We start from the raw sequence: 22,838 nt of genomic DNA on the forward strand, positions 1-22,838 counted from the left end.
GTGCAAGCCTATCCTCCAAACAACACTTGAACTTTTTAATCAAATGAATATTTGGCGAGAACGGGAATAAAATTACATCAGAAATACAAATGACAAATGGGGAAAAAATAATAACTGCACATTGGCATTGCTTAAATATTCACATATCTTTGCCTTCATATCTGAATGAAAGCGTGTGAGGTGTTGCTAATTTACCTTCTGACAGGCTGATCCTCTTCCTCGCCCACCGGCTCAGGCCTCTCACCAAGTGGTGGGCTGTTGCCAAGATTGTTGAAAAGGCTGTTGCCATGACAGCGCAGGCGGTCGCTCTCTCGTGCGATGTCGGATGCATTTTGGATAACTAAATGGTCGTAGGTTCGCAGCCCCATGTCTTCTGCCCCCTGCAGGAAACGCTGCACACTGCACTCCTCTTTCTGCTGTAATGACAGCCTGCGATGGACGCGCTGTCTGGCCAGCCAGCCACGCACCACTGAGACATAAGGAAGAGGAGAGGAGGAAGACAGAGACGTCAGAGGTGTCAGGGAAACAAAGACAGATGAACCCCTAAAGAACAACATGGATTGTTGGTTTTTTATTTTGGATATTACCTTTCTGACAGGTGATGATCTTTTTATGAAGCTGGTAGCAGCGGTCGTTGAGCTGGTCTGCCTGCCAGTATCTCAGAAACACTTTGCTGCTGCCCATCTACACACACAACAACACAAGTCATCTGATCAAACATATATGCAAAAGCATTGTTGTACACTACACTGCCATCATCATCAGCTTCTGGGAGTCTGACTGTCTTCTTCTGGAAATCTCAGAAGAGTGTGACTTTCTAGTTAAGAGATGGTAGAGCAGTGATGTAGCAATGATGTATGATAATAGGTGGGTGTGGAGTGTGGGGAGGGTATGGAGTTTGCATGCTGACACTGCATTCATGTTCTGATTTAAAGGGCATTTTGGGAGGGACAAAGGTCACTCTATACCAGGTGCACAGAACTGTGGGGGTGACATATTTTCACAGACTATTCATTCCAACACACGCTACTTGTAGGAGTGGTATAAAAAGGTGTCTGCAGGGCATTGTGGAGGAGTGTGTATGCGTGTGTGAGGCGGGAGCTTATGTGACCTGTAGGGTCCCACACTCAGACACAACAGAAGTCTGGCAGACAGGACAGAGAGGGGGGCGGACGGGTCCATGCTGCTGTGTGTGTGTGTGTGTGAGTGTGCGTGTGTGTGTGTGTGGAGAATGATGATGAGGTGGGACAGCTGGAAGGAGTTGTCAAAGATTCCATGGGATCTTTGAAATAGAGGGTCAGGGATTAAGTCATTTGGCAAATCTTTTGTTATTGATGGCGACAGAAAAAGACACACAGACACAGACACACACACAGACACACACACACACACACACACACACACACACACACACACACACACACACACACACACACACACACACACACACACACACACACACACACACACACACACACACACACACACACCTGCCATCCCTGGAGTTTGGCCTGTTGCAGAACTGAGCGGCATCTCTCTTCTGGTGACAATTTCTTCTTGTCTCCCAAAGTTGGGACCACAAGGTCTTTATATCTGAGACACACACATAAAAATGGAAAACATTAGAGCTGAATTGCTGAACTTAAAAATGTAGACGGGACATAGTACTACGCCGTTTTCATAAACAATGGGTTCAAAGGTCAGTGGGGTCATATGGCAGACCAGCCAAACAGCTGTTCCTATTGGTGTTGCCCTAGGCAACCGTCGCTATGAATGGTCAGCTGGATGGAGACAGTGGTTTGTTTGTGCCTGGGACAACGGGGGTGAAAGGGAAAGTGAGCAAAACATGTTGACAAAGAACCCAATGACAATGAAAATGAAAATATACAGTTCTTTATATGTACATGTCGATGTTGTGTATGTGTTGTGAATTCTGAATGTGTAGACATGAATGAATGAGTAGTGTAAGGGAGACAGAAGTGGGCTTATAACATAAATTATCAATTTGCTTGCCTGGACCAGATTGAAAAAATGTGACTGGAATAAAAAAACATTCTCCACTTCATAAGCAGTTACTTCTGAAAGGCCCCTTTTTTGTACTGAAAAAGAAGAAAAACGCGAACATACTTAAAATAGTGTAACTGAAAGTGTGTGTTACTTCTGGTGGTGAGGATACACATGCCACTAATAGTATACTTATAATATATGAGAAACATATCATACACTCACTGTCCCTCTACACCAGGGGTGTCAAACTCATTTTCACTAGGGGCCACACTGGAGAAAGAGAATCACACCAGGGGCCGGACATCTAGAGTTTACAGACGTGCTTTTGTTACTGCATGTCACTTTATTTTTACATTTTGATAGCTTTTTTCCTAATTTTTGTTGTTTTTTCCGACGTTTTTGTGGCTTTGCCAGACATTTGTCACCTTTTGGAAAATTTGTTGCTTTTTCCGACATTTTTGTACGCTTTTTGTCACATTTTTCTTGACACGCAGCCCTACGAAAGTCATCAAAAGAGTTCCTTCTGGGGGAATTTCTGAGTCACAGACTTGGCAAATCTGCCATATTTTGCTTTGAATGTCATGTAATTGCAGTTTAAAAAACACTTTCCTATGTTTTTGTTTTTGACTAGGTGGGCCAAAATGTATTGTGAACCCAAATTGATATACGGGCCGGATCTAAATCTACAAGAGGCCGGATTTGGCCCGCGGGCCTTGAGTTTGACACATGTGCTCTACACCAATGACTGCACCTCAATGAACCCGTCTGTAAAACTCCTGAAGTTTGCAGATGACACCACTGTCATTGGTTTGATCCAGGATGGTGATGAGTCTGATTACAGACAGGAGGTGGAACAGCTAGTCCAATGGTGCAGTCAGAACCACCTGGAGTTAAATCCCAAGAAGACAGTGGAGATGACAGTGGAAGCCCCCTCCCCTCACCATCCAGAACGACACAGTGGCCACTGTGGATTCCTTTAGGTTCCTGGGATCAACCATCTCACAGGACCTAAAATGGTCTCCCCACATTGACTCTTTCCAGAAAAAGGCCCAGCAGAGGTTATACTTCCTGCGACAGCTAAGGAAGTTTAATGCATGGGAAAAAGGCATTCATTTTTTTTTACATTCAAAATAATTCATGTAAGACAGTGGTTCCCGTTTATGTTGTGTTTAAACCCCCCTACTGCTAAACTAGTACTAGGACCACTAGTGTCCTTGCTAACAGTGCCTAACAGTGCCTGACTTTTTTCTAGAAGCTAACAATGTAGCTATGGCTGAACTTTGGCCTACTTTAGCATATCAAAATTAGTTCACTAAGAACCTGTGAACCACAATCCCAAACTGGTTTGATTTTCTGTGTACTGAATTGTTTACCTAAAGTAAACCTCTGACTTTTATGAACATCATGTATTTTAAAAAAAATGAGTTTTTCTAAAATTATACCCAATATATCGCCTTACGCACAGTATCGGAATATATTGCAATATATTGAATCGTGACCCATGTATCGTGATACGTATCGTATTGCCAGATTCTTGCCCTATGTAAAAGGCTTATGCAAATATGTTAAATTATTAATCATAAAGTAAGTATAGTGTCATATTTTCCAGGAGTCCTGCTGTATATTATAATGCTTTTGTATAACCTTTAGACATCAAGGTATACTGTATGTGCATAGATAAGAGCAAAATTATGACATGTTTTGAATGAAACAGGAATATCAGCAAATATACAAAACTTTATATCAGCTGATTGGTGCATCTGTCAGTCTGTGTTTGGTCTCTTTTGTCATGAATGAGACGCAGAGCCAGCTGATGGTGTGCCACATATGATGAGAAAAATATAACATGCAGATGGCTGGAAGCATAAACCACATGTGAATGTGGGATGTGTTTGATTTGCAGGAGTGGGGTCTTTCTGAACTCTCCCTAACCCTCTCTCTGTATGGTAATACCAGTCCTGCAGACAGCACACCCCGCCTCCCCGGCCTATAAAACACAAAAGGAACTCTGTAAAGCCATGACCTCCCCTATGAGGATATGAAAACCATCGATGGTCCCCGATTTTACAAGACCCATGGGGGCTTCATGTGGAGTCAAAGAAGTTAAATAATACCTTTGATAAGAGTTTAAATAGAGGGCTACAGGGTTCTAACGTGGTTCTCTGTGACCAACAGGCCATCGGCTCACTGTTAGTGAGCGTCACAAAGATGATAATGCAGCTAGAATTTAAACAACTCACTTCCTCTCTGAAGCTGCTCCTATCCATCAGACAGACTTTCAGTTGCCACATTCTCAAATCCTATTGGCTCTGTTGACTTTAATCCTGGTGATTAGTCTGAAATGATGGATATTCTTCTGTACATGACTTAATAACCTACAAATGTGTGTGTGTTTATCCATCAGTGGGAGGTAATGAGGACTTGAAACGGTACATATAGAAAGCATGACCTAAATGCTTGGAAGATGCATTTGTAACATGCTCTATGAATAATGATGCTGCTTTCTCCTCATCTTTGTAACAATGAAGAACTGAGGAAAGAAACAAGGTTCAAATAGCAGTATTTGACCTTACACATTGGCAGAAAATAAATCTGGCCACAAAACACATATTGTATCATAAAATACAAATAAAAGCAACAGTAAAATAGATTTCCTCATAAATCACTCTGGTTACCAGGACAATAATGTAATTTGCTTCAGGCGGCCACTATGACTTAGAGAAGTGGCCGCATTGGTTCCAGTGTACAATTGTGTGTTTGTGTTCACGAGAATATAGCAACCTCAAGATTAATGGTTGATTTATTGTCCTGTCAGTTTGATTAGTCAAGGGCCTAGGCCTGTTTCAAAACAGTGACAAATGGAAATTGAAAAAAGATTTTAAAAACAGAACACAATTGAGATAGAGTGTGAGTACATTACAAAAACGGGCAGAGCAAAAAGGAAAGATAGAGACTGAAATGAAATTGGTTCTGTTCAGTCGATGAAAAAAATAAAAAACAATGTTGGAGTCAGGAAGAAAGAAGAGGCAGGATGATGAAAGAAAAACGAAACAAAATGGCAGTGCATAAGAGGAAGCATGTGAGGAAAGGATAAGAAATTGAGTGAGAAAGAGCTCTGTGAAGACAACAGGGTAGTCCACCCCCACTCTGCAGCAGCTCCCTCCTTGGCCAAGTCTGTGTTCATTCATTGGCATGTTTGTGTTGAACTCAGTGGAGGGGAGAGAGAGAGAGAGAGAGAGAGAGAGAGAGAGAGAGAGAGAGAGAGAGAGAGAGAGAGATATGAATGGTACATGGGTTGGGCTGACTGTCTTTGTGAGTGGCAACCACTCAAATTAAGCATAGCCTTTTAAGTTATAAACAGTTTGTAAATTAATATAACAACATTACAGCCAGACCATGAATCTATCAGAGATTAACCAAGCAACCATTGGGGCACAAACACCAAACACCAAGCACCAAGCACCAAGCACCAAGCCAAACTAGACTATTTGGAGGGAAGCCTGAATGCAGTTTGAGACACAATAGAAGATGTCTCCTGTGTTGCCGCAGATAGTGCCTGATTGACAACAGCTACCGCACTTTCAGGGCCATGGAAGCTCAATCATCCAAGGGTATTAATGAGAGGATGAACGATCTCCTTACTCACCAGACCATTCTCGACCTAGGAGCATTGAGCATCTGCCTGCCAGACTTTCTGAGATTTTGAAGCAGATCTACAGCATATAAAGCATCCAATTACAGAAGAAGGGATAGCAAAGCATCTATATTCTTTACAAGAATGCAGCAATACAGTTGCTGAGTACACTGAGTGAATGGAGTGCTGCTTCCCTCTCCAATGATTACCATCAGGGATTGCAGAAAAGATAAAAAGAGCTGGCTTCTCTGAACAGCTGGAGGATCTGAAAGAGTTGGAATATTTGCCCATAAATGTTAAAGGAATACGCCACCGTTTGTTGAAATATGTTTATTCACCGTCTCCTCTATATTTATATAGGTGGGCAAACATGCATTGTCTTAGTCCGGCAGCGCTGCCGGTAGCTTAGCTTAGCGTAGTGAATGGAATCCTTTGTTGCCGGTTAGCATGTCGTGAGTAAAAGTGAGCCAACAAAAAAAAAAAAAAAAAACGAATTACTTCTTGTGGCCTGCGTATTCACTAGGGCTGCTGCCTCTTAGTCGACTAATCGGTCGTTTTGGTCTTAGTTAACTTAGATTTCTTTAGTCGATTAGTCATGTTTTATGCTTTTTTCATGCTGAATGACTTATTTCCAAGGAACGTACGAGCACATCTCTGGTAAAGATATCATGCAGCACCTGAAAACCCCCAACTTCCGTCAACATATCGGCGTGAATATTAGCTGGCTATTTATCCTACAGTAGACGAGTAGGCGATGAACATGGCGAATTTTGAGCGGGACAAGGTACTGCCATTGGTCACCAGGCTCAACGTGTCAGATCAAGATGAGCATGCCTGCAGTTGTGTCACAGCTACCGATGTTTTCTTACCGTTTATCCACCCTGCAGTCTTCAACTTTTTATTCGGTGCGATAAAGTCAACTGGAAAAAACGGCGAACGGACCCGATAAAAACAGCTGTCCACAGAGTAAGTGATTATTGTAAACATGACGGATGGTTATTTTACGGGATAGATTAGGGTGACCAGATTTCCAGGGAACTAAAACCGGGACACTTTGCGGGTGACCGTAGTGCTTGTGCACCTACCCGCTTTTTAACATGAGCCAGCCCAGGTCAAACATATACACAGACAGATTACAGACGTAGACCGCTACCGCTACCACACACACACACACACACACACACACACACACACACACACACCCACCCACACACACACACACACACACACACACACACACACACACACACACACACACACACACACACACACACACACACACACACACACACACCGGCTGTGGCTCAGTGGTCGGAAGGTTGGTGGTTCGATCCTTGGCCCTGCAGTCCCATGTCGAAGTGTCCTTGGGCAAGACATTGGAGTGTGAATGATTATCTGATGAGCAGGTGGCACCTTGTATGGCAGCCTCGGCCACAGTGTAATGTGTGTGAATGGTGAATGGTTCCTGTACAATGTTAAAGTGCTTTGAGTAGTCGTTGAGACTAGAAAAGCTCTATATAAGAACAGTCCATTTACACACGCATCATCATACGCTGGATGCTTTATAAGTCTTTCTACATGGGCTTAGTTAATGCTCGGGCTATAATAAGTCCACGTCAGCTATGTAACCGCGGACAACCGGGACATTTTAGCGTCCCAATAGGCTTTTGTCGGTGGACAGGCAGCTCAAAATCGTGACTGTCCCGGTCAAATTGGGACTGTCCCGGTCAAACCGGGACGTCTGGTCACCCTAGGATGGATCGACCCATATTAGACCTATACTCACACAGAGTAGCTGCGTGATATCACTGAACCAACGTAGCAGTGCTTCGGCTGTGCTTCCATATAGTCCCAAATCAATATCTGCCTAGGAAATAGTCTAGTCTTAATCTGCATTGTTATTTGTACTCATTGTGAATATGCAGGCTACAAGAAGTAATTAGGTTTTTGTTTTTTTGTTGGCTCACTTTTACTCACGACATGCTAACCGGCAACAAAGGATTCCATTCACTACACTAAGCTAAGCTAGTTTAGTGTAGTGCTGCCGGACTAAGACAATGCATGCACTGAGACAAAAATGCATTTGCCCACCTATATAAATACGGTGGCGTATTCCTTTAACAATTGACTTCCTGACAGAGTTAAATTCACAACTCTACTTCAGATAATAATCTGCTCTCTTTCCTCTGTAATCTCTTGGATGTGGAAGAGCCTATGGTGACTGGAGTGCCCCAGCTGTCCAGGCAGGAGCACATACAGTTTGCTTTATAAAAGGGATACTGTCTTTACTCCTTTCTAGCTAACTGTGCTGATCATCCAGCAAAAGATCCATTGAGATCTACCAAGGAAATGAGATGCACCAGTATTCTGCTTTAATGGATTTAGAGTGGCAGGTGACCAGTTTGACAATTCCCATGATATGAAATATCATGGGAATTCCCTTCAGCTGACTCCAAAAATAGATCACTGTCCATGCTCTTGATGGCTGATTTGGACTAGTCTTGACGAAACTGTGTCTCGCTCTGCAAAATTCCACATTGACATGACAGCTGGTAAAATTGTGGCCGGCATGTAAACTAACCTGCCACAAGTCTACACCTGAGACTATAACACAAATTGCCCTCTGGGACAAATAATAAATTGATTGATTGATTAAATAATAAATGTGTTCGTTGCTCAATCACACCATGTCAACCGGTCTAACACACACACACACACACACACACACACACACACACACACACACACACACACACACACACACACACACACACACACACACACACACACAGCTTTCACAAAACCCTCAACAGGAACCTTTCAATTACAGCTTGAACAATGAGAGTGTTGGCTCTACAAAGTACTGTATAGTCTTCAAAAACACAAAAGGAGCTGGCGACAGCTTATGGACAATCTATATTGGATTCACTTCACCATTTGATATGGTTCTCCAGATTCAATCCCCTATTCAGGTTTTCCATTGTGAAAATCTATTATATATAAGCTTCAATTATCTATTTCACTTGGTGTATGTTTGACCAGAAATTGAAGTGTCAGACAACAAATGCAGCACACTCTCTGCAACCACACCTCATGGGCTATCATTTTCACACATTGAACATATTACAGTTTTTTGATTGCTAGACGACAGTGAGCACAACTGGAGTCACATGTGCAAAACTCAAGCCACAGTCTGCATTACCAACAGTCACCTGAGCTAAACAGTTCACATCACCTGCAAAACTTATTCAAAGCAACACAACTCTTAACACACGTCTCAAAACAGGCTCAGTGCAGCCAAACACTATGAACAATCCTCATTGAGACAACACACACTGTCACTCAGAACACACTGAGAGTAAAAACACTAGCATCAAACACCAATACAGAAATTACAAACTTTCTCATCTGTTTGAACAATTTGAGTGACTTGACACTACTCAATAGTTCATTTAAGGAAAAAATATAGATTGTATAATATACCAATTTTTACGTAAGGTAAACAAGAAGGAATGAAAATCAGCAGTTTTCTTCAATATAGTATTTTGTCTCTAGTAATTTATGGAATTACTGGGGAAAAAAACTAAAAGGTACATACGTAACAGTACCAAAGAATAGTGTGACTAATTCTGCCTCTCTCCAGCATCATGTGGCAGGTTTTCTTCATCACATTGGGTGTCTGCATCATCTCTAAATACTAATGAATGTGGTGTTTCTATTGCTTTCACCTCCATTACTTTCTGAAAAACAGTAAGAACATTTTGCTATTGTAAAGATATAGTGTTTTTCACTTTTTTTTATAGCTGTGTACATAACCTCAGGCATCTTACCTGGACATATTGGTATCTCTGCTCTTTTACCTGTTTCTGTCAAACGTTACAGTGTATAATTGTTTCATTCTTATTTGGTGTTTGTATACAAAAAAAGGCTTTCTGAACTTTCTCTGTATAAATATCATATATGTTCACTAACTAGTCTAAAACAAGACAGTGATTGGAAAAAATTTCAATCAGCAGTGTTTGATAGGCGCCAGACTGAAATCTATTCTGTTTTGAATGTGTGGTTAAAGGTGCCCTGCCACACGTATTTCATTACTTTGTGGTAATGTCTGAAGTTCTACCATGGACTCTGTAACATTTTTTGTGGAAAAAATGCCTTGGTTACCTTGTTCTCATTAATATTCAACAAGCTAAGCTGTTTGAATCTGATTGGCTAACAGCTAGCCAATGAGATCCTGGCTGTCAGAATCCTTTACCCAGCCCAACTGGGCAAGCTAATGAAATGATGAGCTCAGGCAATATGATGTCAGACTGACCAGCTTTTGTAATTGGCCTGAATTCTTTGCTTATTTCTTTTCAGTGGCTAGAGCTGACAAAGGAGGTAGCAGTTCATTTTCACATTCACAACATAACACAAACACATATGGACCTAACATATTTCAAAAAATGCAAGTAAAAACGGTTTTGTATGGCACCTTTAACAATTTTGACAGCAGTGTGTTAGCATTTGAACAAAGTGCTGTAAATCTACAGTGTTGTGCACATTGTGGTTAAAGTCATGGGATAAGTGTCTAGACTTTTGAAAACTGTGTTCAAGCAATGAAAAACAAACTAGTTTGGTCCACATGAACTGCTGCTGTGCAGACTGTAGTTAGAGAAAAAAAAACTGTATTTGTCTTGCATTGCCTGACTAATCTCCACAGTGCTGTGTCACTGTCTTTTCTATAGTATGCATCCCTTTGCTGGTTACGTGTTACATACTTGTCCATTTGAAACCCTTAAGTTGTGAGTGTGAACCATAGCCTTCATTTTTGTTGAGCAGTAAAATGCTTTATTGCCTGTGATTTATTTACAATTAAGACAAGCCTTCTTGCTTAATACAGTGATAATAATGTTTGGGACATACAACTACAGTGTGTGTGTGTGTGTGTGTGTCTGTGCGTGCGTGTGGTGATGTGATAATGTCTACAGCAGGGTAGTGGAAACTTTTAGGGGGGGGGGCTTTGTCCTCTCTTATTATCTGGCAGGAATGTTTATGTTAATCCCTTTATCCTCAAAAAGAGCTAGAGAGAGGCTGGGAGACAGATTGAGGATAGGGGGAGAGAGAGAGAGAGAGAGAGAGAGAGAGAGAGAGAGAGAGAGAGAGAGAGATAGCGAGAGAGAGAGAGAAAGAGAGAGAGAGAGAGAGACTAACTAAGCGAGCTAGGACCTAAATCTTCTCAGTAGTCCACTTCTCAGAATCAGGAGGAACAGTAGGAGACAAACAGCTAAACTGAGAAGGGTTAGAAAGTGAGATAAAGAAATGAAGGAGATGTAGTGTGAGAGGAACACATTCATTTCTCTACATCACAAAAATACAGAGTGAAACAAAAGTGAGATGGAGTCAAGGAGCAGTTAAAGTAAGGGACAGGGATCTAGCACTTTGCAGAAAAGTCAGGTACATGGTGAAAGAGATGGGGAGAAATAATGATGAACATTCAAGTGCAGGGGCATGGAGACCTTTCACACAAAGGACTGGTTAATGTGTGTGTCGGGCTGACACGGGAAATGTGATAGCGGCATTCATCAGCTGCAATAGACTCCCATCATACTCTAAAAAAAACATTCAAGGTCATTTTGTCTTTCTAACAGTAAGGGTTGCTGTGACTTGTCAGTGCTACTGTCAGTCTGCCCTTAGAGAAGGCATGTGTTGTTGCATATGTTCTCAACGGCCTACCTGGTTAAATAAAGTTTAAACAAATAAATAAATAAAAAGCTTTGCTTTTAGCTCACTCTGACCTGATCGCACTATCATATATAAACTGACAGAGATCACAGTGACCTGCTGTGAACATAATATATCTGAAGAACTGAGATCAGTGAGAGGAAGCAGAGCAATCCATCATCTTTAAGACCTTTCCCTTAAAGAAGAAGCGGAAAGAGAAGAGAAGGCTGTGAAGTGAATGAATCAGCATACAGAGACAGAGACAGAAAAATAACTTCTCAGGACGTGTTGTGAGAGTTACAGCTCTCGTAATTATGCAACATGCTCTGGCACTGACCTGCTGAGGAAGCCTGGGAAGGACAGGCGGACAGGGTATCCATAACGGATCATGCGCACCATCTCAAGTACCCCGATGTACTGCAGCTGGGTAGACACATGAAAGCTGTCAAAACTGTCTGGCTGACCACTGGCGTTGGGGCGCACACACTCCACAAAGTGAGGAGTGCAAGCCTGCAGCTTACTGATCACTTCTGACAGCGAGTTCTGAAAGAGGGTAAAGGAGAGGAGATACATTTGATAGCAGTCACTGGTAATTTTACAATCATAATAGAATGAGCAATATGTTGTGGTCTGATTAACAGCATTTATTATGCTGTTCTAGTGCACCAAGTACTAGCTGAGGGAAGAGGGGGCGCTCTGACCTCCTTCCGTTTTGATGTTGTAACTTGATTTGCGAGCCACAGTGACTGGAGTGAGATCACAAAGTGTTTGAGAAAAAGTGGTCTGATTTTTTTGGGGGGGGTGTTTTGCCTTGGGAGGAAGCAAAAACACAAAGAGCTCTTTGCTCATCTGAAGGGTGTGCAAGTGTGAGAGAGCTTTTCTTCAAGCCCTGAATTCATAGATGCTGCATCCAAGGTCCCACAGACACATACATATACCCACACATCTACAAACACGTAAACGCTTACATATGTGTTTCTGCCACTTTTCAAACTGACGTCAGTCTGTGCTCTGCATGCCCTAAGGTACAATGATCAGGACCTCACCCCTCATCTTTGAACGTCACTCCCACTATTTACAACGTCGCCCTCCCTCCAAACATGCGCATGCACACACACAAATGCGTACGCACGGCACACAGTGGTTGTTGTTCATTGTTCATTCATTCATGTGGAGGGCTTCATGCTTGGCTTGGTACAGCATCATTCTTCAGCCCACTCTCTCCTTCCCCGCCATTCCCCGAGGGACTCGTCCACCACAAGCCCACAACTTTGATTATGCAACACACTGGCTTCATTCACACCAAAGGTACTGCTTCTCTGAACCACATCTCGGCCTCCTTGCGTCACCAGCAGACACTGAACTACTTTCCTTTAACTGAATATTATTGTTGCTTTATATATAGTTATGAAATCACAGTACCCTGCAGCAACTTCTTGAGATGAGGTTTTGGTTCACAAAAAAAAAACTCAAGTTTCATTAACAAATCCCTGCAATCAATTAAGATGTGATCCAGATGACTGCAGGTACTCTATGTAGGGAATGGGTATTCAGTAAAATATAGACAAAGGTAAAACAAAACAGACTGGTTTTGTCTGATTGGCATCAAAACAGTAAATTAAACTTGTATATTAACTTTTCCACCAAGTTAAGGGCTGTGTATATTTGCTTGGCAAGTTGTAGATTCATGTTTTTGCTTATAATTCTTTACTACTTTGCAGAAGGACTGATGGACTTCAATAAACTCCATGTAACAGGGCTAACATTGTTTATTGTTTATTGTTTATTATTTAGATCCCCATTAGCTACTCCATTAAGCAGCAGCTATTCTTCCTGGGGTCTTAATTTTTACCAAAATATTAACATCAAAGCTGTACAACAATGAAGACAAATACAGAAGTGCACATAACATCTTCTAAATCATATAACTAAAACACAACATAACATATATACACTAAACATAACAACATAACCATATAACAATATATAAGCTCTTACATGTACAAAATATTACCACTCTCTAGGTATAATATAAAATAAAAATCACATTTCCATTGCCGTAGCTCATTATGAAGTCATTATTAAAAACATAATTACAGTTACTCCAAAGTAAATAAATACAGTCTCAGTCTTTTGGAAACACTGACATTGTGCCTCTCTGAAACCCAAAACAACGGGAGCAAGTTCCATGCCACCATTGCTCTATAACATGATGTTCTTTGAAGTTGATTTGTTCGACAGACGGGTAACAAGAAACGCCCTTCACTTGATTGGCGTGTGGAATGAGTATGAATGTCACTAAAAAAAGTCAATCTTTTATAAATAATTTCTGGTACTTTTGTAATAATTAAATTTTTTAAGAATTTAATAAGAGAATAATTAATTCTGCTTCTTACATGAAACCATGTTAACTGATTGTGCATGTCCCTAATACTTGTTCTAAAAGAACAGTTAAAGACAAGCCGAGAAGCTTTATTTTGTGCAATCTGTAATCTGTTTGAATTAATCTCTGTAGTTGCAGCCCAGATGATGGAACAATAGTCCAGATGACACAAAACTATTGATTCCACCAGAATTTTCTGTATGCGAATCGGTATGCATTTTCTGCAATGGCGAACTACAGCCATACTCCTGCCCATTTTATTCAATATTAGCTTTATCTGAGCGTTCCATGTCAACCTGCTGTCCACAATCACGCCGAGCAATTTAGCCTCAGCCACTTGTTCAATGATCAAACCACCAACTGACAAGTTCAAAGCAGGGGAATCTTTTAAAAGATGATTAGATCCCAATATCATACATTTACTCTTCGCAATATTAATAATTAACTTATTTTCTCTGTTCCACTTTTCAATTAATTTTAGTTCATTATTTAATATAGTATTAAGTCTGGTAGAGTTATGATCAGACCCAAAAATAGTCAAGTCATCTGCATAAAGGGCAATACTGGCACACCCCAAAATAAAAGACAAATCATTAATGAAAATAGAAAATAACAGTGGTCCAAGACAACTCCCTTGAGGCACCCCACAACGCAGAACCTTTGTCTCAGAATAACTACCATTAAACAGTACATTAAACTCCCTATTAGTAAGATAACTATAGATCCATTGGATTGCACACTTTTCAAAACCATAACAACTTATTGTTTTCAATAATAGATCATAATCAATTAAATCAAATGCTGCACTGAGATCTAACATTACCATACCAACTAATTTTCTATCGTCAATTTCATGCAACCAATCATCAGTCATCTGAACTAAGGCTGTTGTTGTCGAGTGCCCTTTCTTATAAGCATGTTGATAAAGTGAATTTAACCCATTTTTAGAGAAATACAAATTAATTTGATCATAAACAATTTTCTCCGTGATCTTACTCAAAATTGGCAGAATACTTATAGGTCTGCTATTTTTCCCAGAAAAATGTTCCCTTTTGTTTTTAGGAAGAGGCACAATTTTAGCTTTTTTCCAATTAGCAGGAAAAACACATTTTTCCAAACTTAAATTAATAATATAACATATAGCATAGTAATCACATCAGCAACCATCTTTAATAACTTAACATCCAGTTCATCAATACCAGGAGGTTTATCTTTCATTAACTTTAATATGTTTTCTACTATGTTAAGACTTACTTTGTCAAATTTAAATGTACATGATTTATTAAACATAATTGTATCTTTAATTGTCTTAAAAGATAAATCAGGGTATTCCTGTGAAATCATCTCTTTTTGTAAATTCTGAACTTTCTTTGTAAAATAATCTCCTAAATAATTAGCTATATCAGCAGGTTTAGTCAAAAATGTATCACCTACATCTAAAAATGTTGGTACAGATCTATCTCCCCGCCCTGTTAATTGATATAACGTATTCCATAATTTATTCCTGTTTGATTTTACTTCCTCAAATTTATATTCATAATAGTTCTTCTTTTTTGTACTATATTCTATATTGTACACATATTCAGACCTATGGACATTTAGAGTCCAATCACCTAACCTGCATGCCTTTTCACTGAAAACCCAGAAAACCCATGCAGAGGAAATTCAAACTTCACACAGAAAGAATTCTCCAGAAGGAACAAGTGCTAACCAATGACTATTATGGAAAAGAAAACCAAGCATCATGGTTTATGACTCAGAGACCTAGAATTACGCCTGTAAAAAACTACAAATGTGTTCTTACCCTTTGCTGGACAGCCACTGTGATGGGCCCACAACGTTCTAGCCTTTGGAGGAAGGAGCTTGAGCCTTTTTTCCTCAAGATCTGACAATGAAAAGATGTATTAGAGAGAAACAAAATATGAGACAGCTGTGCATCTTACTTCAAGTTTCCACTGAAGAATATGGAATCATTACAACAAAACCATTATTAACATCAAATTAGGCTGCGTGGCTTTGACTAGAGATCAAAACATGACTTAAAAATCCTTGATTCTGTGCAGGATGTTTACACAGCACACTAAACAGTCCCATTAGACCACTCCTCTATCAGTCCAAATTATTCTGTTTCATATGCTTTATCATATTACTTTGATTGTCTTCTACCATTTATGGCTGCTGGGACAGATCTGGGAGGTGAAAGGGGTCTTATCTAAGCCTGTTCTTTAGATGGCTAGTGAGCCACAGAGACAGCAGGCAGGATCCCCAGGAGGTTACACAACCAGCAAGCCTTTCCATTCACACATTTGCACCAGTAGAATAAGCTTTCCAAAACCTTAAAAAAAGATCAAATGGAGACTTAAGGACGGACTTAAAAAGGTGTGATTTGTGTTACGAGATGTCATGAGATGTGTGATCACATGTTTCTATCTGAAACAAATCCAATTCCCAGAGGTGTATATACAGTACGGTGGGACATATCTTAAAAAAAAAATACTATCCCTGTTTGTCTGTTGATCGGCACAGCAGTCAGTTGTGCTTATGGAACAAAGAGCTTGCAACTGATGTTTTAAGTCAGTTCATCAATTCTTATATTTTATTATCTAGTTCCAAAAGCTAGTATGAGCAATTCACCTTTTGAACCTTAAATCTAATCTAGAGAATACAGTATATTTAATGGCCTGAAACTTTACAAGCCCTTCAACATCCTTTGATGCTCAAGTGTATTTTTTTAGTTGACCGTAGCTAGAGTGCAACAACAGACTTGCTGCATGTGTGGTTCAAGTCCGGCACTCACTATTCTGTGAACAGTGTACTGTACCTTGGTAAGGTCATGGTACCTCCGGGGCTGTTGGGGGAGAGAGTTGGCAATAACAAGGGAGGCTGATGGCATCCTGTGGAGCAACAGGGCAGCTTTAGGCCCCCTCAGCCCGGCACGGCTATGGGCTGCTGGCACCAGAGAACCAGTCTGAGTCAGCTTGGACTGGAAGAGCTGCTGCAGTAACACACTCTCACTGGCTGCCGGCACAAAGCACATAGAGAGAGAGAGAGAGAGAGAGAGAGAGAGAGAGAGAGAGAGAGAGAGAGAGAGAGAGAGAGAGAGAGAGAGAGAGAGAGAGAGAGAGAGAGAGAGAAAGAGAGAGAGAGAGAGAGAGAGAGAGAAAGTGGAAACACAAGGTGAAAAGAGGCAACAACAATGGTGGAAATCAGTGGGTGGAGGAGAGTAAGTAAACGTTGAATGAACAGATAGAAAGAAATAAAGCATGGAAGAACAATGGGGAGGATGTAAACAAGGAAGGAGAGGGGCATCAGAGGAGGAGTGAGGATGGAGAGGAGGCATAAAGTTAGGCATCATGTGAACAATCAGTCAGACAACAAGAGGGGGTGGACCATGCCACTCGACAACACGTGGAGCGGTCCAAAACAATGAGCTCATTCAGTAAGCCAAACAACATGTGTGTGAACGTGGGCGTGTGGCTCTCATTTGAAAGGCTGAGAGAGAGAGAGAGAGTGAAAGGGGAAAGGATGATGGCAGGTAGGTGTACCATGCTAAGGAAAACAAACATGAGACCTGGACTCTTAATCATTGTCTTTTCATTTAAGCAATCATTGCCACCACCTGAATATAGACTTAGATTGATCCCTCTGCTCTCCTAATACCTTTGGGACTTAAAGTTGGGAGGGGATGACGTCCATAAGAAGAAAACCACGTAGTACGCATGTCAATGTGTGGGATTGAATGGCAGCGATGCATCGACTCGGTCAGAAGGAGGGACAACAGCCAAGTGTGAGTGAAGGGCTAGCCTTTAGAAGATTAGCCTCATCATGGAAATTATAGCAATTAGGCTGCTGGATGCAAGGCTAGCCTGGCAGCCACACAACGACTGCCTCTGTCTTGCTAACCACAACACCCCACATCTGGCACCTTCTATAGACAATATACACACAGCCGGTGCTGTCTGCTGTATATGGGCTAACACACACAAACACAAACACACTTAGACAAAGAGTGGTTCTGTGTGCTGTTTGTTTAGACAAGAATGCATCTTTGTGTTTAAGTGTGCTCTGACGCCACAATGTGCTCATACATGTGCTATTCATTGGGTACTTACACTTCATCGTGAAAAGGAGATTCTGAGGAAGAGAGTCCTTGTTTCTTGTGAGTGATCCTGTGAGGTCATATGAAATCTGGTGGAAAAACAAATCATACATGGAAATCAACTTATTCAGTACATTTTATCTTGTATGCAACATAACATAGTTATGAATAAACCAGTTTATATTGACCTATATCTCTGTAAAAACAACATACAAGCTAATTTTGGCTATAAGATGAAGAAGCATAAAGTGAGAATTTACATAGTAGAATATGATAGGTCAAGTCTTGCCTACAGACGAGTGATCGTCAAATCATGTTTTATTTTTCTTCTAATTTGCGACACTGATTCTATTTTTTCCACACAGACGAAAGAGCTGAAACACGCCCAGCGTCACGAGATGTTGGTTGTATTTTTGCCCTGTCTGCTTAAGATTTATGTGGAAAAATAGCAATTACAACAACATTATTGGCCAAGATACATGATGTGACTATCGCTTAGCTGTTGTTTCTGAACAACGGTGTGTATGTAGGTGCAGCGCTGTCAACAGACTCAGCGGAGACTGATAGACAGACAAACAGAACATGTCACTTAGCCTGCTTGCTTTTTATGGTTGTAAATGGAACCTTCGGCTCTAAATCAATTCCCCCCCTTTGTAGCAATCAACAGACAGAAGGGAAACGACAGGTGAGTGAAGGGACAGTCAACGAGAGAGCTGCAAGCCGCAAACAGCCATTTTTAAGCACCTCCACCTGCCAAGTTTGACAGCGAATCATTCATAAATAAAAAAAAAAAAAAAAGTTCTTATATGAGTGCTCTGATTAATAAATGTATTCCAAAGTAAGCTATATATCATGATTTATCGGGAGAAATCAAGCAATGCAATGTAAAGTCAGACATTCAGCACCCCCACATAGCCCGAATGGAATTATCCTTTGTTTCATAACAACATTTTCCGACACTGCAACGATTCAACTGTGGGATTGGCAGTCGAATCAGGCTCCTTAGATAAAATCATCCAATAGAGAGACCTCTTATTTTTGTCACTGGGAAATCGGCTTTAAAAGGTCAAGAGATTTCTATACAAACCTACAATCACATAGCATTGCACATACCCTGGGACACAATATAATAATTAGGGGAGCACAATTCAGAAAATGTCACAATTCCAAATCGATTCTTAGGCTCAAGATTCAATTCTCAATTAAAAAAATTATTCACAGTATTTAAATGTAGTTACTTTTCCCATGTGATTGCAGTAGACATACATTTAAACAATTAAAAAAAAAAAGTTAATAAAAAAAAAAACTATGAATCAAGTTTTGGAATTCTATGAATCGATTTTGAATCGCTAGAGCTTGAATTGCGATACAAATGTGAATCGTTTTTTTTGCACACCCCTAATAATAATCTTTAATACATTTCATATCTTTTTGGATTTCTTATCCGTAAAGAAATAAAATTTGTTACATAGAGTTTATACACAACATTTAGTAAATCAGCCAGTTTGAAGTTAAATATAAGCTTATGTTTGTACTAAGAATTTCGATTTCAGCAGTGGAGTACAGGGGGCCATCTTGGTAATTTCTTCTTTATAGTGACTGCTGGTTTATCAAGTCTTTGTTGAGTGAGAACAGTACCAAACTGAATTATTGTGACATTACAGTTGGGATTAACATCCACAATTTTCAGTAGTCTATACTGTAATATGATGGGTTGGCAAATCCATTTCCTCAACTTTTTCAGCCTTTTAGAGGTCGACTGCAATGACAATTAGTCGTGATAGATTTCATGTTGTACTGCCCACCCCTAACACATCTAAATACATATAAACATTTTGTACATTTCAGTAAAACAGACAGACCTGTCTGGCGTAGTGGCTGACAGTGAAGGCTGGGCCCTGGTCTTTGGGTGTGGGGTTTCCGTTGCCATCCTTGGTTGTGAGAGAGAGACCGTGAGTTGGATTGGAGTCCAGCTGGGTGGACAGCCTCTTGTACAGGGTCTGCTCCGATGGCCGCAGGCTCTGGCTCTCTTCATCTAACACGCACAGCAGTCCCTGAGGCTTCTGGAGGAGGAACGGTGCTCATATGTTATTTATGTCAGTCATGTTTACAAAGCGCTCTTGATAATAATAGTAATACATTATTTTCATTAGGACACTTTTATTGATCCCTGTAGGCTATAGTTGTCCTTCTAATATCCAATAACGTCAGTCATTCTCCTTTGTTTCAGATTTTTTGGGCATTTTGGTCATAAGGGATACATGGTACGTATCTTAACCACTGGGCTACTACCAGTCCTACCAGTAATATTCCGGTTAGCATTTTACTTTTTGCACTACCAGTCTTTACATGTTACAGTTTTTGAGTTGGATGTCTCACTTTCAAATGAAATTTTAATAATAAAATAAGAGAGAAACAGAAATTACTTTGCTGAAACCATTTCGAACTTTGGAAAGAAGAAGAAAAAAGTGATGAAATTGTCTGTGAATGTAATCCTCTAGGGGGTCTTGCAATGTTGAATTACATCATGAGACACCAAACTGGACTGGGCTAGTCTAAACCAGCAACGTACAGTACCTGAAGAAAGAAATCCAGAACGGCTGGCTGGTTGCCGGGGGAGCGCGGGGTCTCCATGGCGATGCCCTCCTGCAGACACTCATCTTGCTCCTGCTGGAATAGCACCTCATAGACGTACTGCCTCAGCCGCTCGTTGGTCATGTTCACGCACAGCTGGAATGCACACAACACACACATCAACCTGTAAACACACACTTTAGTGCACATTGCATGAAATTCCTCCTCAGAGACGCAATGCTGTATGTCTGCTTTTTCAAGCAAACCAATGCACAAATACAATCTCAAACACCTGCTGTGGCACCAACGGGGAAGTCAATTGGGCATAAATGAACTAACTACTCATTTAACACACCAGACGCCGGACATATGAGAGCTGTTTACAGGGACACCTCATACATGGTACACATAGTAATAGATTTCCTTAGGTAGGGCCGTTTTTTAGATCCCACTGTTATGGATTTAGTGTTCCAGCTGAGACACATGAACTCTTTGTAACCCAGCAGTAAACCAATCACAGCACAGGAGTCAATCAAATGGGTTTGTCTGGCGTGTGTGCGTGTGTGTGTGTGTGTGTGTGTGTGTGTGTGTGTGTGTGTGTGTGTGTGTGTGTGTGTGTGTGTGTGTGTGTGTGTGTGTGTGTGTGTGTGGGGAGGTCTGGAAGGGGGACTCAAGTGTGACTTGTCACATTGATGTAATGAGAAGGAACATAGAATATGAAGTGGAATAACAAAGGACAGCAGACTGTAGCAGCAGGCTTGTTTAAACTTCTCCTGAACCCAAATGTGTCACAAAGCAGAACACAACATTTTTTTACAGTGTTGTAGTCTAGGAATGAACTTTTCATTCTTGTACTTCAGGGAGGTGTCCCCTTGAAAATGATGTTGTATTCAGTGCTCAAATAAAGCTGTGCAGCCCTTAGATTTGGGGTAAGATTTTTACTTTTAGTATGTACTGCAGCTGCACTTATAAAATATCTACTGTTGCATGCAGTATGCATACAATTTGGACATAGGACTCCTTCATAACTTAAACTTTGACTATCTTGCTCATATTGGTTGTGCAAAGAATTGTGGGTCAGAAAAGCCAGAAAAGCATGCTGGCTTGCACACTGCAAAATCTGACCGAATGCAGGACATCCTGGTATTTTTGGCATACTGCATTGGACATATTATGTATTGGGACTTTTCTTTCTGGCACACTAAATAGTAAGGTAGTATGGTTGTATGGGAGGGTGAATGTTCATTTGCTGGTGTGCAAATGAATAAACATGCTTTAGTGTTTTCTCTTTGGGCACTGTCATGCGATTGGATCAGTGCCATGACACACATTTTCTCTCACAGCCCGCTGATGTGTTGTGGTGTGCTGTGCTGTTTTCTTCATCAGTGTTTGTCTATTCTTTGTCTTCAAGCTAGTCTAGTATATTAAAGGCTTAGTCCCAGAAGGTGGTTGATTGAGTTAGCTCATTAGCAAAGTGCTGAGCAGGTACAACACACCCCTGACAAACACACCTCTAATGAACAAGCCCTAATGATCCTGATCATGCTGCGCATGTGGGGCCTGCTTGTGTACATGTCTGCATGTGTGTACAAACATGTCAGAGTGGGAGGGCTAGTTCGTCACTGATGTGCCACATCTAGTGTAAGAGATCATAGAGTTTCCAGACATTGCTTCTCCTCTTCTCATCTGTGGGTGTTGGGTAATGTGTGGGATTTGAACAGGCAGCTCAGCAGCAACAATGGAGAAGATGTCTGAGGGAGAGGTGGCCAATGCCACCACCAGCCAAAGATAGTCTCTCTTTTCTTTCTCGTTTTGTTAGCCTCCACCCCTCTCTTACCTTCTGACACTTGCACTCTATGGCCTAGTCGACACGGGTATTTTTATAACCTGAGTTTTTTCTCCTCCGTTTTAAAAAAAAACAACCCGTCCACACACTCTCGGTTTAAAATAAATCTCCGTCCACATGAAAACGCAAAAACACGCTGTCAAGCACTGTCAAGAACATTCCACACCAGCAGGCGGCGATATAACCCAAATCGTAAAGTCACCTTGGCCAATCAGAAGCCTAGAAAAAAGTTATATCCTACTCATCCGCCATTGCAAAGAATCGTCAACAAACATCAACAAAGCAGTTAGCGGCGCACAATATGACGTCAAACACAGCGGATATTGGCGCACACTCTGACGTCGCAAGGCAAAAAGTCCGGTTATACTGTCCACACGACAACACTGTAACCGGCGTTTCTGAAAATGCTCACCCTGGCCGGAGTTTTCAAAAATGTTCGGTTACAGTGGCCTGAAACTGCGTTTTCGTGTGGACGGAAGGCTGAACCGCGTAAAAAAAGTCACGGTTATAAAAATACCCGTGTTCGTGTGGACATGGCCTATGAGAACCAAAGAAGAAAGGTCACGCAATTTCCTCGCTTCCACTTGGATTA

General features: G+C 41.0%; 1 protein-coding gene across 5 annotated transcripts in view; it reads right to left on the minus strand.

Annotated features, from left to right (window-relative positions):
- myo16 (myosin XVI) overlaps positions 1 to 22,838 on the minus strand; it is a 123,631-nt gene that overhangs the window by 23,055 nt on the left and 77,738 nt on the right. For all 5 annotated transcript variants that reach the window (XR_003693756.1, XM_028591826.1, XM_028591824.1 and 2 more), the window contains 9 exons: positions 20,404 to 20,556; positions 19,689 to 19,889; positions 17,840 to 17,915; positions 16,549 to 16,745; positions 15,532 to 15,612; positions 11,682 to 11,887; positions 1,491 to 1,593; positions 588 to 684; positions 196 to 469 (listed from right to left, as the gene is read on the minus strand). Coding sequence is in view for 4 of the 5 variants with exons in the window: in XM_028591826.1 (XP_028447627.1) it covers positions 196 to 469; positions 588 to 684; positions 1,491 to 1,593; positions 11,682 to 11,887; positions 15,532 to 15,612; positions 16,549 to 16,745; positions 17,840 to 17,915; positions 19,689 to 19,889; positions 20,404 to 20,556 (1,388 nt within the window). In the remaining variant the exon portion in view is untranslated. The remainder of the gene's footprint in view (positions 1 to 195; positions 470 to 587; positions 685 to 1,490; positions 1,594 to 11,681; positions 11,888 to 15,531; positions 15,613 to 16,548; positions 16,746 to 17,839; positions 17,916 to 19,688; positions 19,890 to 20,403; positions 20,557 to 22,838) is intronic.

This window comes from Perca flavescens, chromosome 11 (genome assembly GCF_004354835.1).
Source record: "Perca flavescens isolate YP-PL-M2 chromosome 11, PFLA_1.0, whole genome shotgun sequence".
In the NCBI taxonomy this organism is placed as follows: Eukaryota; Metazoa; Chordata; class Actinopteri; order Perciformes; family Percidae; genus Perca; species Perca flavescens.